Genomic DNA, 21,547 nt, shown 5'->3' on the forward strand with positions numbered 1-21,547 from the left:
GGTCAACTGAGTCAAACTCCATGCACTGATGAAGACCATGAGATGTGGTTGAAAGCTCCAGAGTGGAATCTAACAATGCCTGAATTAATTATCTCCTGTACCTAAACCTTCCATGTATTTATTTATTTAATGTGCATATATTTTGAAGGTTCATTTTCTAAATATCACTAGGATTGGGTAAACAATTTGTTACTTTTAGGGCACCGACTGAATTGTATCAAAAAACGCCTCATCCTTCAATACCAAATTTCAATATCTCAGGATTAAATCTCATCAGTGTCATTGAGCCAATAAGTACGTAGCATGCTTCTAACAAAAATAAACAAATAAGTTAAAAAAAAAAACTTGTTACACACATAATTTGGGCTCAGGTAGAACTGAAAAATAAATGGAAAGAGTTGTGCTGTAATTTGTAATGTTATATTTCTTTTAGTTTTTCTTTTAGTTTATAAGATTGGTACCGAAAAAATATCGTTCAGGAACAGATATGGATATCGATACCAACAATGAAACATTTTTCAAAAAAACTTTAAATAGCACCAAATATCACCCATCCTATATTCCACTGTCTGAACCAGCCACTATACATCTCCAGCTCCTTCTGTCCCTCCTCCTCCTCGTGCCCTCTCTCTCTTTGCCACAGTAGACCAATTAGCACTAAGCTGATTCCAGTTGTGACCTTTGGGTCCACCTCAGGTCTGCTGACAGGAGAGTTAACATGTAGCTGAACTGTTTCACATGTTATCGACGGGGTGGAAGGCATCATAGTCATTTTATCACACCAATTTCATTCTTGGACGATTTCCCCTTAGGCGGGTTAGTGGCAGCTTCCTATTGATTTTTCATGTAATTGATCAGAGACCTGCTTGAGCAATTTATTGGCCCGCTCGCACCTGTGATTAAGGCAGAGGCCGCATGTGTTTATGCATGCACTGACTATTACTTTCTCCAAGATCAACCACGTGCCATAAAAAAAGCGCTGCTGTTCTGCCCGTCTGTGGCTGTCAGTGCAATGAATGCCGATCCAGTCTCGGGGACATTTTTAATCATGCTTGACCAAAGCCATGTCATGTCATGTCCAAAGTCAAGAGGAATGAAGACAGACTTGTCTGACTGGCCAGCAATGACAGGAGTTAATGTGTTCACATGGAAACATGGGCCAGAGTTTAATTCAAAATAATCCTTATTCATTTGAAGCCGTTTCATGCATGGGATTAATATTAGAGCCGTCGGGGGGCCAAAACCACAATGACATCAGCGGAGCATTTTCTTTGGAAGCCGAGGATAGGATAATTACAGAAGAAGACAAAGACGAAGAGCTGAGTACTTTTTAAATATACACCGTGTTAGCTTGGCATGTTGGGAGAAGTGAGGCTAGCCCATCATGTCATTTACTGGCCTTGCCTATAGCGTTCTAAACCACAAGCCATGTTGCCGAGTTGGAGTGCTTAGCGTTGGTGTAGCTCGTCTCCCGTTGGTACTGTGACAGAGCTGGAATAGTAAGGATCAGGCATAAAGCCGCTCAACAAGCTCAAGAGCCATCAAAGAGCCACCCTTTTAATTTGGTTAATTTACAGACAGCTTTTTCACTAATAACGTTCTTGGAGTGACACTTGACAAATTGAAATACACACAAGGATATTTCTGTCTCGAAGGAGAAAGACACATCTAATGTTTTGTCTTTCTTATTCATCCTCTCTTTTCTCCTTTCCTATCCTCTTCCTCTCCATATTTACCCCCCTTTCAATTGTAGAGAAGTCACACCCCACAATAAAACTAATTCCCAGCCATTACTTTATTTCTAACATATTAGCAGTACATAAACTGATTTGTTTAAAGATTTGTGGCTTTGGAAACACCAATTTGACTCCAAATTTTATTACATGGCCACATAGTGTTGGCCAGACGGAACACTAGGCGACAAGCACATGTGGTTTGAGGCTCAAACTAAAGAAGAAAAAAAAAGAAGAAAATCAGGCTGGTTTCTCAGTGAAAGAGCACCCCTGACTAATGGAACCACTTCACATCTGCATTACTCAAGCTTCATGGTGCAACACCATGATGACAGAACTTGTATATTTCACTGAATTCTGTGGGGAAAAGGTTAAGGGTCACTTCCAATGACATATGCGCATATTGCATATTAGAATTTAGTTTCTGTCTGATTTAATTGTAATGTAATTGATTTCTCAATTACAATTACCAACTCTGGCTCGAGCAGGATGCAAAGGCTGCAGAGACAGGAAGACAAGACATGTTTCATGGAAAACCATTTGGCATGCTATGTCGTTTGTGAACTGTTTGCCTGTATTTGTGTGTACTATGCCATGTTAAAAAAAAAAAAAGATAGATCAATTTTTTTAATTTTATAAATGTGGGGTTAAATTATGTACTGATCCATTGTCAGTGTATTACCTACAGAAGATGGCAGTTGCCCCCCCCAGTTTAAAGGAGCAGGCAAGAGTACCAGCACGGAAGCTAAGCAATATGGGCCTACTGCTGTTGACGGGGAAGCAGCAAAACCTAGGCTATTTCAGCCACCTAAAGAAATCCATATCAGTGTAAGTGTACACTATATTTAAACACTTTTTGCCGCTTTACCTTGCCGTTAGACAGACCTTTCGGATGGAAAAGCCGCTATATCCATCTAATATCTGCGTCGACCAGTCACTTGGTTTGTGTTATTGTGGGACTCTGGTGAATCTGTACCAACGCTTTTAACCACCAAGTCACACAATAACACTAACTAACCTTTTGAAGCAGCGGTAGACCAGCAACTCCCGTGTTCTGCAAGGTAAAAAATTGATTTAGTGAAAAGGCGTCTTGTGACTTTTTAGAGAGCATACACTAGATATTGGCTTCAGTTCCCCGTCGCAAAGGGCTGCCTGACAGCAAGTAAAGCAGTGAAAATATATGTATGGCGTACAGTTAAACAGATTTTTCTTAGGTGGCTAAAACATGCTTTACCCCATCCACTGCAGTACATTACTCAGCTTTGGTGGTGGTCCTCATACTGCTCCTTCAAACTGGGGAAGTGCTGACCCAACACCACTAGGTAATACAGCGACTGGATAAGAACCTCATTTAACCTCACTGCTATGCCTTTAAGCGCTGCAATCAATCACAGTGAAAGTGGTTAGCAAAAATCCTAATTCATTCATAAAAACTTCAGTCTAGAGCTGGCCAGTACATGATATTATATGGATATCGTGATATGAGACTAGATATCGTCTTAGATTTTGGATTTCATAATATCGTAATGTGGCATATGTGTTGTCTTTTCCTTGTTTTAAAGGCTGCATTACAGTAAAGTGATGTCCTTTTTTGAATTTACCAGACTGGTAGAACTGTTCTATTATTTGCCTTTACCCACTTAGTCATTATATCCACATAACTGATGATTTATAAAAAATCTCATTGTGTAAATATTTTTGTGAAAGCAACAATAGTCAACACTACAACAAAGTGGTGGTATCGATAGAGGTATTTGGTCAAAAATATTGTGATGTAGAATTTTCTCCATAGTGCCCATCCCTAGTTCAGACATTTATTATTAAAGTACAATAGCCTAAGTTTTCAGACAGTGTTGTTGCTGACTTGCTGCATGGTCTATCACCTCTCCCCTTTAAAAGTGGAGGCTTGGATGCGTGCTGATAGGCCTACACATGGAAAGCCAAAGGAGTGTTTTAAAGTTCTCCTCATCATGCAGGGGGGGGGGTGAAGTGTCCAACTGTACTGACACTGTGGGCTGATGTGCTCGTTAAGAATCAGGAGAGAGCATCAGCAGAGCAGGTCACCCTGTTTCTCACATCACAGCCCCATCAGAAATTCTTTCAAGTGTCCTTCTGCGTCGCCAAAGATGACAACGGCGAATCGATAAGCGCTTGAAATGAAAAGAAGCCGCCGGTTTGCCCCCGAGGCGAAAGATTTCATGCCCGCCAGCCTTCTCTGAACTTCAGGCATTCCTCTGCACCTTTCCGCGTGAGAAAGAGGAGGCTCTTCACTGAATTTTTTTTATTTGTATAAGAAGGTAAGAGGAGAATATAGCCGAAGCATCGTGCCTCTCCAGACCCCGCTCACCCTCTCCTCCCCGTGCAGGCGGGGCGTGATTTCAAGATGTGCATGATGCACGCTTGGTGTTTTCTGCACGGGTTATGGGGTCGTTTAGCTGCATTGTGTGTGCGTGTGCCATATCACAACAGCTAATATTAAAGCGACCGGGTCACGTTTTTGAAGAACTGAGCGAGCTGTGTTGGCAAATATGCACATTTTATTTATCTTATCCTATATTGGTTTGCATTTGACCCAACGCTCTTTGCCTGCATGTGTGTTAAGGCGAGTGGGAAATTAATAAAATATGGCCTTCTTGGGCCTTTCTAGAAGACTAAGAGGAATTTGTCGGTGTTACAAAAATAACTAACTTGATTTAATGTCTATAGTCCTGACTAAACAAACATAATCTAAGCAGCTATTAAAAAAATACATGGACTCTTATAATCCCTCCATTATAAATTTACCTAAGGCTGCAGTAAGAATGCATTGGATTACATTTGTGTTTGGGATACAAGGATGCAAACTATTCCTGAATCAGCAAATGTTGGTCGGGGGGGGGTGGAGGCGTTGGATGGTGGGCTCGTTTTGCTTCAGTGTCCCCCTATTGCCTGGAAATTCCCGCGTGGATGTGCGCATTAATTAATGGTTTAATGGGAGTATGACTAAAAATGTAAAAGACGGATTAGGAGCAGGGAACGCCGTCCTACGTCCGGTCTGTTCACCTCACTTAAAAATGCGAATGGAAAATCAGCCTGTATCTAACGAAACGGATCTATAAAGGACATTTGCATCTGAGCCAGCTGTTCAACTCTGCACATAAATCCGCAACACGATAGGGATCTGTCTGGCCCTGGCGGAGCCTAATGCATCCATTGAAATAGGTTTCTGTTCACCTCGGAATACTCCAAATACTGCGGGGTTTTTTGTTACATTATTTTATAACCAGTGCCAACAACGGTTAAACGTTGATTTTAATTAGGCGTTAATTAGGCTCTAATTTGCTGATTACATAATAGGCAACCTTAGGAATCTGCATCTGCTGCACTTTAAATGCAGCAATTCTTTAAATTAAGTGTCAGTATGTGAGTTTAGTTATGAATACGCGGTTATGGCTGTTTATTTTGCGAGTTTCGATAATAAAAACAGTGGAGTTGCTCGTTTTAAATTGCATTTAACGATGATATGTTTTACATGCTCAAATGGTGCAATGGTTCAGTAAACGCACCAGGGCAAGGTAACGTGTATCAGTTTGTTTTGTTTTGACCTGTGATCATGCCATCCTGGATTTTTCTGATTGTTGTTTAAAGTTGAGGGGCTCTAAGTTTGCCCTCTGACTACACAGGCAGAGGCGCATACACAAACACACCCCTTTAAAAAAGGCACACACACGCGCGCCCGCACGCACACACGGGGTCCCTCTCTGAGCTCAAAAGAAGGAGAGAAAAAAATGCGCCACTCTTGAAGCGTCTTTCAAGAAGATAAAAGTTGGGCAAGACAGAAGAGGGCGAACCAAGGGGAGACTCGGACGAAAGCGCCTCCCTCGCCATTTCTCCTCGCGCTGTAAACAGATGGTTATTTATGCGCATTAATGAAACTATCCTAAAAAAAGGTAGCGCTCCGTCTCCTTCTGGATAACATAGCGGGAGAGCCACATCCAGTGCAAGGCTCGCATTTCCGGACAGAAACTTTAGACCTCAGCGCTACTGGACCTTGAAGTTTCCTGCAATTTCGCTATACAAACCCAAATCCCGGTGTCTTGAGTGGGTTCGGACGCTGGGATTATCTCTTCTATAGAACCAAACGCCGACGGCTGGGAAAGTCGAACCCCGCCGGTGTCTACGACTGGTAAGTGCAGCAGGACGAGGCGGAGAGGCACTCCAAATAAATAACATGTGTGTGAGTTAATGCAAGTGAACGAATTGGTTCCACATCTTCGTTTTCTTCTTCTCTTTTCTTGTTCTTTGCGTTTACGATGTGAATTTCAAAGTCGTGGCTGTAACATGAAGGAGGCTGAAGTGATGTGAGGGGAAGGGTTCGCCTTGCAGGTCGGCGGAGGATAGTGATGTATCATTAGCGGTGATGGAGTGTGGGGACTCAAAAAGAAAAAGAAAAATGGGGGGGGGGGGGGGCACACTGTATTGTCTTTTGGTGTCATTTGGTGATAAATATAAGAAAAGCGTTAAATATCGATTCGTGTATCATATCCTGCGGGTTGTCAGTTTGATGCCCTAAAATAGGCAACACACATTCCAATATAATGAGTAACATCGTGGGTAAACGTAACTAAATAAAGCGTATCAACTCTGATATAGCCTTTATTAAATGGTGCGTTAGCTCGCCAAAGTAAAGTATTAATAACCCTCTTTATAAAAAAGTGCAGTTTAGATGTGTTTTACCCTCCTCTGCATCCTGTTAAAATATAGGGAGAAAAACATTTTTTTTTTTTTTTTGGGGGGGGGGGGGGGGGGGGGGGAGGCGACGTTCACGGTCTCACGCCTTTAATTAATACAGGGCCATATGGTGGAGGTTAGTCGATTCAACTCCCGGTAAAGGCTGCAGTCTCATGCTCTACTGTGTTAATTTCAGAAGTAAAGCCAGTGTGAGGCAATGCCAGCTTTCTGTCCGCACTGGGCCGCATGCCACGTGAGTCCCTGATTCATATCAACTGTTGGTGCTGAGAGCGGCCGGAAAGTGAGAACGAATGGGTGACCGGGAATAAAAGGCTAAGTAATCAGAATATCACGCAGCTCTATACCGTTAACCCGTTCCTATTGGATCAACACAGTGCACATGTTGTGAAAAATAGAAATATCTATAAGCACATAACAGGCTTAAAAACAACAAATCAACGTTACAACATAATCAGAAATTAAGATTATTGTACTTATTAAATGTAGGCTATTCTAAGAACCGTATGGGGCTATATTTTTTGCCCAGTATGCATTTTGAAATTAGCACAATAATAGGTGATACATTTACATTTTAAAGAAGTTCAATAATAGACTATATGTTACACATTTTATTTTAATTTTTCTAGTTTTTTTTCCTGAGATTTTTAAAAAGGAATACATGTCTTTCATTTTAAGTCCCCAAGTACAACAACAAGAATACATGGAAACAAATCCATGGATGTAGAAAGGGTATCCATATTTTCACAGAATCAAAATTAAATACAGCAAAATGCATAAATAACACGGCGCGTGCTTTCAAAGGCCGCGGAGTAGCCAGGCAGGCTGAAATACTGGAAGGACCCGTCTTAAATCTCTCTGATTAGAGAAAACTGAGCCGCCTGCAGCAGCCTTACGCCTTACAGCATGACCCCCACTATTTCATTTTGCAGGAGGGATAAAGAGGAGGGATGAGAAGAAAGGTTGTGCAGGTACATGCCGTAAAACTTAACCTCCAATATCAGCATCTTTTGAATTAGAGAGAGAGAGAAAAAAAACCTCTCAGATGATGTAGAGCAGGTGAAGAGAAGAGCTGAGGAAAATGGTTAACAGCATGACTGCATGCAAATTCCCCCCGACTCGAATTATCATAAGCAAACAGTGTGAGCCTGGACTAATAAAACCCCATCTGTGTAACTTCATATCGAGGTAGTATGAGGGCTGCGATAATGAATTTTGTAATATCCCACCGACAGACATCTCAATCAGACTCTAATCCCGTGATTTTACTACGGAATCACTCCACTTCCAACTGCTGCAGGCTGGACCACAACACAAGACCCGGCCCAGCACCACACGGTGCCTTGGGTAAAGCCTACTCAGATTGTAAAAAATAAAAACAAATCATTCTGAACCTGGGAAGGAAGGAAAGAAAGAAAAATGTGTATATATGACGCGCGATTAAAAAAAAAAAATGTTACTCTAATTCGTCTTAAATCAAGTGAAAACAAATCGTCAGAGTTAGGATTATATTTAGTTTTTCTCCAACGAAAATCATTTTGGCTTTTATTTTTTTTCCAATTCAAAGAGGGTTTTTATGTCATTTCCGGCCGTAGCTTAGTGAATGGACAGTTGTATATACCTGACACAGTTAAATTGAAATTGGAAATAAGTTGACCACTAACCATTTAAAATAAAATAAAAATTTAAAAAACCGAGACTCATTTAAATGCTATTTCTGTGCCTGATGTGAACCTCCACTGACATAGCAACTTTGCTTTTTTTATTTATATGAGTTTAGTTTACTTTAACAATCATCAATGTGCATCGGATGTCTGAATTTTGATTATTATAAAATCACTTTGAAATATTTTCCTCAAGACCCGAAGAGTTTTCTTTCTGGTTGTCTAATAGGCCAATACTTCTCATTTGAACGCACCACCAGGCCTATGCTTTCAGTCTTACGTTGACTCCAAAAATTACTGACTGCAGAAGTAGAATTGGATGTCATTGAAAAACAAAGCGCGCTGTTTACCAGTCTTAAGGCTAATGATGGCTCTTTGTCTGTTTTTACAGAAGCGGTTTCTTGAAGTTGCCATAATGGACTCCCACTGCCGCAAACTGGCCACCACCTGCGCGCAAATAGGTGAGTATCTGATCCATCATCCATCATCTTCACAGAGCAATTCTCACAGACCACATAATAAGACGTGGGTATTTTAGATAATACTAATAGTTTAGATTAATTGTTAGTTCCAATTACATAAAAATGTTTGTGTTTATCCATTCTATTTTATTCTTTAAAGCCTTTAAATCGGTACTCTTGAGAATTAAAGACACTGAGGGTTTATCAAACGTGTTGCTTTTAAAACGGGATATTTATTCATTATAGCTAATATTTTATAAGCGGCAGTTTTTAATTAATACACCTTCTCTAGAAGAGGCCTTAACAATGATAATTATCTTAAAATCGAATTTGGTTTAAAATAAGTCAACAGTTGTAGCCCTAGTGAGCTAAGTGTTTCCAACTTGTAGTTTTTTTAGCTTTCTTAAAACAGGCTGAAGATTTTTAAATAAATAATAAATAAAAGGCCAAATTAAGGAGATTTCTCACAAAATAGTACCCCGTTGTCCTCTTCGAAAATTAAAATCCCAATTCAAGACTCGTCGATATAAAACCTGACTGTAAAATGCTTCTTTAGTTTTTTGGCGATGTCATAAATTCGTCCCAAGATGTTGAGCAGTCGGATTGCTCGTCGGTGAGAAGTTGGTGGTGAGTCCAGGTCGGTTCGCTGTCTTAGAGCGACACCTGGTGCTCGAATGTGGATGTGCAGCTTCAGAGCGTCATCCGAGGATTTGAAATGTCTGAAGCAGTTCTGAAGTTATTTGGTGTAATTGGAAGATGGGCATAACCTACAGGACCACTGACACATCTGATAATGGGTAACCTTTAATTTACAAATTCACTGGCTTTTTGGCACATTAAGGCGTTGTTGTACAACGACCACACGTGGATTTATACTTCGATTCTATTCGCATTAACAGCAACATGTTTTCCTAAATAACACCTAGGAATAAAACCTAACGTGTTACTAAACAAAAGCTAGAATCCCCTTCTCGACAAAGTCTGGGATTTATTAATTATTCTCCAATTTGGCGGGGAAATGGCATCAGGTCTTGTTAGGGTCCTAAACGAATAACCGATAACTCTCATTCGGCTTCATTTAACCGACATTGACGGGGCTAAGTGTGGCAGAGGGCATGCTGTTCATAGCTTCACAGCTGCACAGTGTGAACGGCCATTGATTAAGAATAATATGATAACTAAAATAAAAACAGAATTAAAGGGGGGGGGGGGGGGGACACCCGCGCCAACTGTTTTGCTGTAATTTATGCAGCGCTTGTTGGATCGACTCCGGGGAAAACTAAATGTATAATGAAAGCCCATTCGTGAGGAGGAATATACTAATGGAGGAATCTGATGTCTCCTTAATCCTATGTAAAAAGCCTTGTCGTCTCCCCCTATATTGACTGAATTGCTAATTAATGGCCCTCAATGGCGGAGGCCTATTGCGCGCAGTAATCCGCAGAAGAGAGATAAAGCATTCAGAAGGTAGAAATGAAGAGGAAACCGATAATCCACTTCAAGTTTAGTATTACAATGCGGCTGGAAGGAAAAAGGAGCAACAGACTGTTCGCTACTTGGCATTAAATAAGACATGGACAAGTTTTTTTTTTCATTATGGTTATTTCTATTAGGTTATTGTTAACAAAATTGCAGTTTTATTTTGAAATATAAAACTTATTTTTAGAATCCCGTTTCCCTTATGCACACCATTAATCATCAAATGCTCATGTTTTCCCCCAGTTTAAGTGAACGTTTGTTTGAAATGTAAGAACATGATTCATCTTTTTCCCCAAAAAAATATATATTAATGCAAATAAGTCCATTACTTTTAAATGACATATGAATAATTCTAATTTAAAATGTGCATCATCTTAATTGGATTACTCAGAGGCCATCCAAACAAGGGTTTATTGCTCTGTTTGAGAAGCGATTGGCTCCCTCTGTTTTAATAGTCTTTCCGTCCCTCTGAGAGTGCGTGTGCGTGTGCGTGTTGCATACAGTCTATGGTCTGCTGGTATTTATATACCAGGGGCTTTCACGGGATTAGCCCAGTAACTTCTTAAAAGAGCCAAGTCCAAATGTGCTGGCTAAATGGGCGTCCGCCTGGCCACGTGGATGTCGAAAATATGTCATTTGATGGTGATGGGGAACGAGCTGTGCCGTGGAGTAAGAAAAGGACCCGAACATAATCAATATTTAAAATCATTTGTTTTTCATGTATAGCCTATTGGGATGAAACGCACTAATTGGCAATCAGTCCGTCACTTCCATCACCTGTTACCCAGCTGACATCCCCCCCCCCCTCGAAAAATTAAAGTCGCATTTATTTGATTAGACGTGTTTACTTTGCCTTAACGCGTCGGATTCTTTGGGGAGTTGTAAGTTAATAAAAAAAAGTGCTGGCACATCAGCTCAAACTCATTAAAAGTCCTTCTTCAGAAATTCTAAGGCAAATAAGTCTAATCAGATTAAAAAAAACACTAAAGGAGTGCTGGCTGAGGACGACTGAGGGGTCCAAACGCAAAGTGAGGAGAGATATCCAGTTAAGCATCCAGATAAAGTAATCCGTCGTCAACAAACTCCGGCGGGGTTGATTTAATGGATATTTGAACCTTAACTCTGGGGAGGTCAAGAGGATCGTCTCGTTTGACAACTAGTATGACCGACAATGCTTTTCATGAGCTTGTAGGATGTATAGAGGGATGTAGTGGATTGTGAACCACTTTAAAACCGTTTGGTCACGTTGTCCATCATATCCAAGTAAGATGAGGATACAAATGAGAATGCCTAAACACAGTGCGTTAGTTTTTTCCCTTAGAGTAGGCTTATTGTATCGCATTTCTTCTTCGCTGCCTTTGATGAATACCTTATATTAAAAACAATCTGCATTAGCTGTTCCAGTTTATACTGTACATGCCTGGCATTTAGCGTGAGTTGACAAGTGCGGACACACCGTTTTGAAGCAGTCTGGCAAGCCCCCCCTGGAAGTTCCATGTATAGCTCCCTTTAATCGCGTGTCCTTTCTCAGGATCAGTGTGTTGTAGTACATTCTTGTGTTTGATATTCAGTGTGCATCTTTTTTTCATACGGCTTTCAATACAAACCGCTCGGTGGCTCGCTTTATCCACATTGAGTCCCTGAGTAAACTGCGGTGACGGAGCCTGCGGCTCAGCTTGGGTATCAATAGAACTGCAATGTTTTACTGGGCCACTGGACCCATCTAATAAAATGAGGCCAAACTGAGTTATTTTCATTTTTATTTGGTCTTGGGCTGCTGCGCAACGGCAACGGAGCGCCGCGGGTACACCGTGCGTCCCATCTCCCTTTACATGCTTTTATTTGGAGGAGAAAAATAAGCGCCAGCCCCGGCATAAATACATTGGCACACAGCTCTCGTTTCTGCTAGCTCCGGTTGGTTGGACACACCGTCATATCCACATGGATGTGCCTGTCAGAGAGAATATGGGCGGGCGCAACATGGTGACGTGGAGGTCTGGAGAGAGGCGCAGTTAGATAGGCAGTGCACAGGCAACAGCTGAAATGAACAGAGAGCGGTTTAGTGTGTGTATGCCTCTGGATCTAATATCACCTACCTGTCCTTGTCACTCTGATAGTCAGCCGCTGTTTGCCACCGGTGCTAGTATGGCAGCACTCAATGGCCTATTTTAAAGCATTTTCCAGTTTAAACAGAAATAAGGTTTTAGCTCAACCGCAAAAGGGACTGCTCTGCTGTGCGTTTTTTGGAGATCTGAACATATTCCGCAGACGGACTTGCCGCGTATCCTGGTTGTACTAAAGGGACTTACTCTGCTTTTGACAGCCAGTTTGTGACCTTCTACTCATGAACTCTATGAGGGATTCATTAAACACAGACCATCATCACCTAACTGGGAATAAACTTGCCTCCACACACCACACGGCTTTGGCGATGGCCTCTACTTTGCAGCCGCTGCAGCGGTCTGTGGACTCTAAGCACCGATTAGAGGTGCACACGGTGTCAGACACGTCCAGCCCGGAGTCTGTCGGTAAGAACCGCCCGGGGTGCAGATGTTCTCAGCAAGGTGCCGCAGATGTCATCTTGATATCAAACAAAAGATGGCTTGCATTAATCTACGTAAAGGGAGTCTCGCGCATGCAAATAGGCGATTAAAACTGTCATTTTAGTCACACAGACCGGTAATTAGTCCTGATACTGGCCTCTGTGTGTGGTGTAGTGAAATGTTTCTGTGTTATGTAAATGAAAGAGCTTGTTTTGTGCACATGGAAAGTAGTCTGGCATTTACTCATATACTCAGTTTTCAGATTTAATCAACGAGGTAAATTAAACTATACACGAAAATAATGTAGTTGTGTTTATTTGATGAGCCTGAGCATTCCTTCCTCGATCATCAATTTCCCAACAGTGTCATGTAATTGTGTGTTGCCTCTCTATGGCATACAGGCCTTAATCCGCATGACACTGACTAAATCAACTTCTTTCCACTTGACAGAAAAAGAAAAGAACCAGAACAAAAACGACGACTCTTCAGATGACCCTTCCAAAAAGAAACGGCAGCGGCGGCAGAGGACTCACTTCACCAGCCAGCAGCTGCAGGAACTGGAGGCCACTTTCCAGCGGAATCGCTATCCGGACATGAGCACGAGGGAGGAGATAGCCGTGTGGACCAACCTCACAGAGGCCCGGGTCAGGGTGAGTATTCCCTTGGGTGCAAACAAAAAATAATCCGGGTGTATAATATCGGGTAATTTGTGCAAATCACCCGGTTAACCTACAAATACCCTATGCCTTAATAGTATTGCGCACTGAGACCAAACTTTACGCACGGCTTGAATTTACGTGAAAATAATGTAGGACAGTTTTTTATCTGGAAAATAAATAATCAAAGTCTTATTTAAAGATCCTAAAGGTATGTTTGTTTATTAGGGTAAATATGAATTCCAATCCTTTGCGTACAATGCAAAATAAGCAAGTTTAGCACCGTTAATTTGTGGTTCTCGGCACACGTTGATCTGTTCAGTAATTTCAGAATAAAATAGGACAACAACCAACTGCTTGTTATTGGCCTATTAGGTGTAATTACACACTATTACGGTGTTAACAGTTGAGCTGTTGATGTTAGCCGGTGGCAGATACCAGTCGTGTTCTCCTGTTCGTGTGAAAGAGGTGCAAAGCTTGTCTTTTGCGATTGTCACCCTGGTGCTGTGTGATTAAGGTCAGCGTGTTTGTGGAAGCCTGTGGAGGAATACACATCCTCTCCACATTAAGATGGTGCAGTGCGAGACCAGTGTGTATTCTGCTCAGATAAAGACGGAGTTAAAGCGGAATTGTCTTCCCAGGAAAATAAATGAGCGAAGAGTGTTTTGATTTAGAGCAGTTACATTTATAAGGATTCAAATAAATAAATAAATAATGCAATTTAATAATTTATTTCTAACCTGCTCTCATTTTCTTTGCTTCAGGTTTGGTTCAAGAACCGGCGAGCCAAGTGGAGGAAACGGGAAAGAAACCAACAAGCGGAGCTTTGCAAAAACGGCTTTGGCCCGCAGTTCAATGGACTCATGCAGCCCTACGAAGACATGTACCCCAGCTACACGTACAACAACTGGGCAGCCAAGGGCCTCACGTCGGCCTCTTTATCCACCAAAAGCTTCCCCTTCTTCAACTCCATGAATGTCAACCCCTTATCCTCGCAGACCATGTTCTCGCCGCCCAACTCCATATCCTCCATGACTTCCAGCATGGTGCCATCGGCGGTCACCGGCGTGCCGGGCTCCAGCCTCAACAGCCTCAATAACTTGAACAACCTCAGTAACCCGTCTCTCAACTCGGGGGTGCCCAGCTCGGCGTGCCCCTACGCGCCTCCGACCCCTCCTTATGTGTACAGGGACACTTGCAACTCCAGCCTGGCCAGCCTGAGACTGAAAGCCAAGCAGCACTCGAGTTTTGGATACGCCAGTGTGCAGAATCCGGCCACTAATCTGAGCGCTTGCCAATACGCCGTGGACAGACCAGTCTAATACCTACCTGCACTGCAAAAGTGTAACCACCAGAGCAAGTCATAACAGGCTACTAGTAACGCTTAAAGTGGTATTCTTCTCTACGTAAGGGGGAACTAGGTTTTGTTTCAGGACATTTCTGATGGTCATATGGTAGGCCTACTTTCTGATTTTTTTCCTAAGATATTGCCACTTGTTCCTTGAACATCCCCAATCATATCAACAAACAAGTGAGATTATTCCATCCATTTATTTTTTGGAGGGGGGGGAACCAATAAGTTTGAGGGTGATTACAAGACCAAATGGCTTGTTATGGTGGTCATTTTTTGCAGTGTGTAGGCAATCACAAACCGGCCACAGGAACAAGAGACTACTACAGCTACTTTTTCTTTCTTCATTTTTCAAAAAGGGCACTAGAAGACTGAACCACTGAAACAAGCTCAACTCCAGGTCGGAGTCAAACTGAAACAGGAGATTTTAGGTTTATTCACTTTTGATGAGTCCAGGCCTTCACACTGCGACACAGAAAAAGAAAAAGAAAAAAAGGCCCGTTTTATTTTTCATAGCTCGTCATGTTTTGTTTTGGGTGGATTTTGGACGTTAATTGTCGACTGAAAAGGTTGTAAATATATTTGACTTATCATATCTCCTGTTTGTCGAGGCGAATGCGCTATTAACCCCCCCCCCCCCCCCCCCCCCCCCCCCCCCCCCCCCCCCCCCCCCCCCCCCCCCCCCCCCCCCCCTCCCAGTCCTCTCCAGGTTCGATTTATCAACGCATGTGGGGGGGAACTAAAAAAAAAAAAAAGGAATAATGTTTTGCTTGCAAACAAAAAGGGAATGTACATACTAAAACGCACCAGTTGTGTGTTTCTAACATATTATAAATTTATTATTAATGTCTGTGTGAATATCGATTTAGAATAGCAATTCTGGATGAAAAAAGAAGAAAAAGAAGAGGAAGCATCAAATATGTTTCTGCGACAAAGTATGTTTTTTTTTGCTCTGTGTATACTATTTGGTACGGAATTATGTTTTTTTTTCCAACATCCCAAAAAAACTATTGTGTTTTATTTAATGGAAGTAAATATATTGTTCAAAAGCATTCTGAATGTATTGAATCTTTGTGTTAGTAGTCAGTTAGTGGAGTGTAAAGCAATGACATGTCTGTCTATAGCCTTTCGATTATGTGGGGTGCTTGTGCGGCTAATCTATAGGAGGAAAACAATGGGCCGCTCCAATACACATAGCGGCGAGATGCTCCGTCAGATTAACTGCTGAATACATGTCTGCCTGCTCAGCCAAGGGCCTCGGCTGGTCACTGGTGCTTGAAATAACACGGGAATCAACAAACAGAAGTTGGACCACACAACAGCGACAACACTCCATTAGGATTGGGGGATTCTTTTTCTCCCTGTGTTTTCTGAAGGGGATTATAAGAAAACCACATACATCTTTAAATAGCCTACATTTTAGTCAGGTTATGCTTTAACAAATGACAAGAAAGTCATTTGTATATAATAAAAAAAGGAGGAAAAAAAAGTCTGTAGGGTCTAAAAAGGCCTTTTGCTGAGAATTTATGTTCCATATGTTTAAAGCAAGTATTGCTGCCTTTATGTTCCAGATATGTAAAATGATCTTTACGCAGCCTACCGGACTCACACATGCATCTGTTTGCCTTTGCATTGTGGCTTTCATTTGGAACGTGGCACTTTTCTAAGTCATGCTTTTCATAGTGCGCAAATGCGCCAAAGCGAAACAAAGCTATGGTCTAGGGAAACTATGATCCACGAGCTTAAGCAAACAAGCGCCCACAGCACCGAGAGACACAGAGGTATGCGGACCGAAGCTGGCTGGCGGAGGCGGCGGGGGTACGAGTGCAGCTTCCCGGCTGCAGGGAGAGCGGAGACACCGCAGCACTCCCCGTAGAAAAATAATAAAATAGTGAGACGTTCGGTTTGCAGACTGAGTTGATATCATTCAGCCTCATAATGTTGATCGTGTTCTTTGTTTGGGTTCTTATTCTATTAAAACCACGTATCACTGAAACATAGAACTAGAATATAAAATAATAAAAGCAAATGTGGTGGCTTGGTAAAAAGAGCTGATTTAGGATCTGATGCTACAACAGGCCGTAGGTCATTCCCCGAAGGGAGGTTATTATGAAGAGAAATAAATCACTTAGTCCAAATGTTTCTACAAAAACTGCAAAATAACAAACACAAGAGAAGCATTATTCTCTTTCCAGGACCATGAACACAACTGACTTTGAGCTGCAGCATCCTGCGGCCTGACCTCGCTTTCCACAATTAGATTTTCTTCTAAAAAAGCGACGGGTCCTTTTTGTTGCACGAGAGTCACCTTCTGATCGAGTCGGTAACGCGGAGCAATAATCAGCTGACAGGTGGATAAGCCCCGTCTGCTGTAGAGGCGAATACGCAAGTCTGCAGTCTCAATACACATCCACGCAATCAACATGTGAACAGAGGATGACCTGAAGAGAAAGGGCTTCAGCGGGAAATGTTCATTTGGCTGGACCGGCGCGCGGGACTGCAGACCTTTCAGCCTCTCCATCCTGCACTAGGTAAGAACTTATTAACGTTTACATGGAAAACATGTGCATTTTAGCTGCTTTAGCTGCATGTTCACTCATGATTAATTATACATTTATCGCAAAATTAGTTTTTTTTTCTTTTTGTTGCACCATGGCTACTTATATTCTGCTCACGTTCTTAGCCGAAATGAAGACTGCAAATTCAGAAGCTGCAGAGTCATGTATGCTTCAAACTAAAAACTCAGTTAAAAGTCATGCTTTGCATGCATAGCCACGCATAAGGATACCTGAAAATATACATAATAGAAGTTATACACATATGTTCATGCGCCCACAAATATACAATTATGCATGTCTGTTTAAACCAAATTCATATTTGTCCTGCCTCAGTTTTTGGACCCCTAAAGCACAATACTAGGCCTACATCTTAATGTGAGATTTGTTCCGCCAGCTGATTTAAAAATAAATAATCCAATGTGAAGTAACGCACCGCGCCGACACAGCTCTCACCTGCACTCCACTGGGAATTCAAATAGAAAGCGAGGAAGTGCAAATATCCAAACATGTATCGTTACACCTCCAATCTAAATAATTAACAATATCTCAATATCCATGCAGCGGCAGGGTTTAGAAGAGACCTGAGACGGTCTGGTTCTAATGCTGCATGTGATATATATCAGGGAGCATGTTTCTAAATACACACTAATGAGGTCTGCGATTCAACCAGTGCATTGTTTGGCTAAAAAACACGTTTTAAACACGCTAGCTGACATGTTTGTGGCATTTCAACCAATAAAACAGTATATTTCTGTGATAATTGACTGATAATTGATTTAAAAAAATTATATATATATATATATAGACACACACACACACAAACAGTTATTAATTGCATCCAATTAATATCCGATTAATAGATGTGACAACAAATTAATCTAAAAGGATGAATACAAAAATTAGAGACATTAGGCAATTTCTGATGGCTATATTTTTGGGACAAAGTAGTTTTATTTTGAGTGCCTCCTCTACAACATCATATGCAAATTAATAATTTACTTCTTTCTATTCAACCCCAACAAGCATTGTATTCAGTCGGTGGAGTTTAATGTTGTGTTGTGTGTGGGAGCTGGGGGTTATGGGTTAAGGAACTGAACACACATTTCAGATGTTTCAGAGCTTGCAGGGTGGTTCTGATCAATAGTTTTATTTTTGAAGGAGAAGGTGTTGCAACAGGTCAAAAAGCGAATCACCGCACAGCAGGACTCTGGTGCTGAAATCAAGCAGCTTTCAAAACTCAAGATCATGACTTGAAAAAGGGGGAATAGAGTAATGTTCAGGTAGTTAAATTCACATTCACATCTATAGTCAGTTGCCACAGGGTTGTCAATTTGTTTTTCACAATCTGCACGCTTATGCCTCAAGAAAAAAACACATTAGAATACTGTTGACATAATTAAAATATACACATACACCTTTCTTCTATCTCCACATACAGCTTACTTGCCTACACGTGGACTTGCGCCAACATTTTTATCCACACATGCGTAATTTTAAGGGTTGTATTTTATTAGGGCCACTGTGGCAGAAGCGACTAAACTCCTATGTGCTTCAGAATAAATGTAGGATAATAGGCACAGAGAAGACAGACAGTCTAATCTACAAACACACAACTAATCTCAGCACTTTGCCCATGCAGCGGTCAGGCAGCAGAGAGGGCTGCTGTGTGACTGGGGGAGGTGGGTGGGCTGAGGGTTTGGGGGTTTGGCTCTGGACCAATGGTGGCCCAGCGGATTCAGCTAAAGGTCACATGGCGTGACCTCACACATTCTCACCCTCACCTAAGGCCCGAGGAGAAGCTCTCCATAACAAGATGCACAGCAGGCCATCTCAGCAGAACTCTAAACACCTCCCAACTGAAAATGTATCTGACCTGGTCGCTTTTTTTTCAGCAAAATTCTGCACGATAAATTGGCTTTTGAACAACATTCATATACTGTTTGCACACTGCAAAATGGAAATGGATATATCTTTGCCTGTGGCTTTGATTTAAAAGTGTGCTTTGTGTAAAAATATTGACTTTCTGGTGTTAATTTATATGTCTGCATTCTTGGAAATAGCTGAACAAAGACATTGAAGCTTGCTCAGTGCTGGTATCTGTTGCATGTGTGTTGGCGATATGTTGTGTATCCTATGCATGAATCTGCATGCGTGTGTGTGTGTGTGTGTGTGTGTGAGAGAATGTGTGGAAGTGGTGTATCAGCCCCGCTCTCACAGTGGAGGCTTGGTGCTGTATGAGAGCAGGCGGCTGGCCAGAGCGTGTGAAAGCAGACAGCCAGGGCGAGTTTTCTGACGCACACACTTCCTGCTCTCTGAAGTTCTATTAAAGAAGGATGAAAAACAAAAACACACATCTGAGATGTTTTTCCTCTCCAAATCAATTTCTACACATTAAGCATTGCTGAAAAGATCAGCAGCATGCAAGGTCAGCTTTAACGGACCTTAAATTAGCAGAGGAAAAAAATGATCCATCAGGAGAGGCTTGAGAATTTATGTGATAAGAGGAAACATACTTTGTAGTGTTAAAAAAATACATCTTTAAGAGTACAATTTACCTGTTGGCGTGTTGTATACTTCACCACTAAACTCTTAACGTCACCCGTCGTGATCTGGAGCGCCTGCTGAAGACCTAAAATGTAAATGTTTGCGGTGTCTCTCTAAGCCATTTTCCTCCCAGAGATCCCTAATTGGACAAAAAAAACCACTGAAAAAAACTGAAAAAAGAATGGTGGAAAGGGACCCAGCACCCAATCAGTCAAAAGAAAAACTGCTGTTGGAACTCTCTGGTGGGTCTGTGTCTTCTTTGGCAGTAGCAGAAGACACAGAGCTTGCATGCTCAAACCAGATAAAAACATAATTCAAGTGGAAATATGTAGCATTCAGGCTAAATATAGTAGACCTACGAAGCAGCAAGAAACACGTCTTAGCCTGCAAGTTTGCCTTGACATGAAATACATACGCATCAGATTTTGGGTTCAAAATTGTTCTATTTTCTAAAATCATAAATCTGCAGAAAAAACAATGCATATAATTCATAAATAGGTAGCCTGCAAGTACGCCAGCTATACCCACAGTCTTCCTTGTGCCTCCTCATGTTAACCTGACAAGTCTACAGCTGCTAACATTTTAGCCATATCTGAAGCGTCGTGTTCAGACACCTTCAGTTTACACAGTCTGCCCCAGATAGCATCTCTCAGCACTCTTTCTTTAGGCCTGTCATCTACTGTAAAGTCTTAATTGACGTTTACCTCTATTCGCCGCTGTCAGCCACCCGGAGTCTATGTCTGACGAGCAGCCTGGCAGAATAGTTTCCCAAGCTCCATCGTCACAAAGAAAAATTACACCTGAACGCTTTTGATTGTTTGTTCAGATTTTTTTCTTCCCCTTCTCATTTCGTGTCGTCCAATTCTCCTTTCACACGCAGGCAAAATGCTGTGAAATTGTCACAGCATTTTACAAACTGCTCTCATCGGTTCATGATAGTTCAGTGGCCTGAGTGAAATCCTGGCAGTCTATTTTTATCTTATCTAGAAAACCAAAGATGGATAACTGCTCATTACAAAAGCACACTAAGGAAAGGTTTCCAACTGAATGCCACCTGCATGCTGTGTTAAATAATAACAGACATTTCAAATAGGAGGTCAACTCATGCTAAACATACAATTAATGTAGATTCTTACACCACAGAGTGTGTGTGTGTGTGTGTGTGAGAGAGAGAGATTTTTGTGTGTGAATGTAGCCCCATAAAACAAAACCTCAAGCACTTGCAGAGTTAATGTCATACTTTACATGAGGATCTGACTCTCCAGCTGTACAAACAAGGCATATTTGGGCATGAAATGCACAATGTTATGGAGAGGACCACTTTACTTTAGAAGCTTTACATCACCCTTAATGCCACGTTCAATTCAAACCTGGAAGTCAGGAATTAGAGTTTCCTCAATAAAACCTCTGGGCTTTCATGTGGTCCATTTATTGGGGGCATTGGAAGAATTATGGACACCCACAATATTTAAATGCAAAATAATGTGTCTTACGTAACGGTTTCATTTTGTGTCAAAACTATTTGGTAAATACGGAATTAAAACACCTCTTAATGATTATTGCATTGCTAAAAGTAATCCAGTGTGGCAATTACAGTGCACACCGTCATAATGTGGCTGCAGTGCACTTTAGATACAGTATAGGGCATTACATGTTCAGTAAAAGGAAGTACTGTCACACCAAAACGTGTTGTAAAAATAACCAGCCAACCAGATTCATATCTCGGCTTTACTGCAACTGTTCCTGTCCTAGACCCGGTTTCTGACATTAGTGCAGTTTTAACTGTGAGATGCTGAAAGGCAAATAGCATCTATATATATATATATATAT

At 41.6% G+C, this 21,547-nt stretch overlaps 1 protein-coding gene across 3 annotated transcripts; it reads left to right on the forward strand.

The window, feature by feature from the left end:
- Positions 1 to 5,582: 5,582 nt before the first annotated feature.
- Positions 5,583 to 15,091, forward strand: pitx2 (paired-like homeodomain 2). Of its 3 annotated transcripts, none has more exons than XM_034884075.1 (4): positions 5,583 to 5,898; positions 8,517 to 8,586; positions 13,059 to 13,258; positions 14,029 to 15,091. In XM_034884075.1, the coding sequence occupies exons 2-4, from the start codon at positions 8,541 to 8,543 to the stop codon at positions 14,584 to 14,586; spliced, it is 804 nt and encodes a 267-aa protein (XP_034739966.1). In that variant the 5' UTR covers positions 5,583 to 5,898; positions 8,517 to 8,540; the 3' UTR covers positions 14,587 to 15,091. The 3 variants fall into 3 exon arrangements, with proteins under 3 accessions (XP_034739966.1, XP_034739965.1, XP_034739964.1); XM_034884074.1 differs by lacking the exon at positions 5,583 to 5,898 and adding an exon at positions 5,928 to 5,949; XM_034884073.1 differs by lacking the exons at positions 5,583 to 5,898; positions 8,517 to 8,586 and adding an exon at positions 12,138 to 12,593.
- The last annotated feature ends 6,456 nt before the right edge of the window (positions 15,092 to 21,547 follow it).

Source organism: Etheostoma cragini, chromosome 10 (genome assembly GCF_013103735.1).
Source record: "Etheostoma cragini isolate CJK2018 chromosome 10, CSU_Ecrag_1.0, whole genome shotgun sequence".
In the NCBI taxonomy this organism is placed as follows: domain Eukaryota; kingdom Metazoa; phylum Chordata; class Actinopteri; order Perciformes; family Percidae; genus Etheostoma; species Etheostoma cragini.

Bases quoted from the DNA above. Each gene is read 5' to 3' on its own strand.
- pitx2 (XM_034884073.1), top strand. From the start codon at position 12,410: ATGAACTCTATGAGGGATTCATTAAACACAGACCATCATCACCTAACT. The intron at 12,594-13,058 runs GTAAGAACCGCC...TCCACTTGACAG, and splicing joins GTCCAGCCCGGAGTCTGTCG to AAAAAGAAAAGAACCAGAAC. The intron at 13,259-14,028 runs GTGAGTATTCCC...TCTTTGCTTCAG, and splicing joins TCACAGAGGCCCGGGTCAGG to GTTTGGTTCAAGAACCGGCG.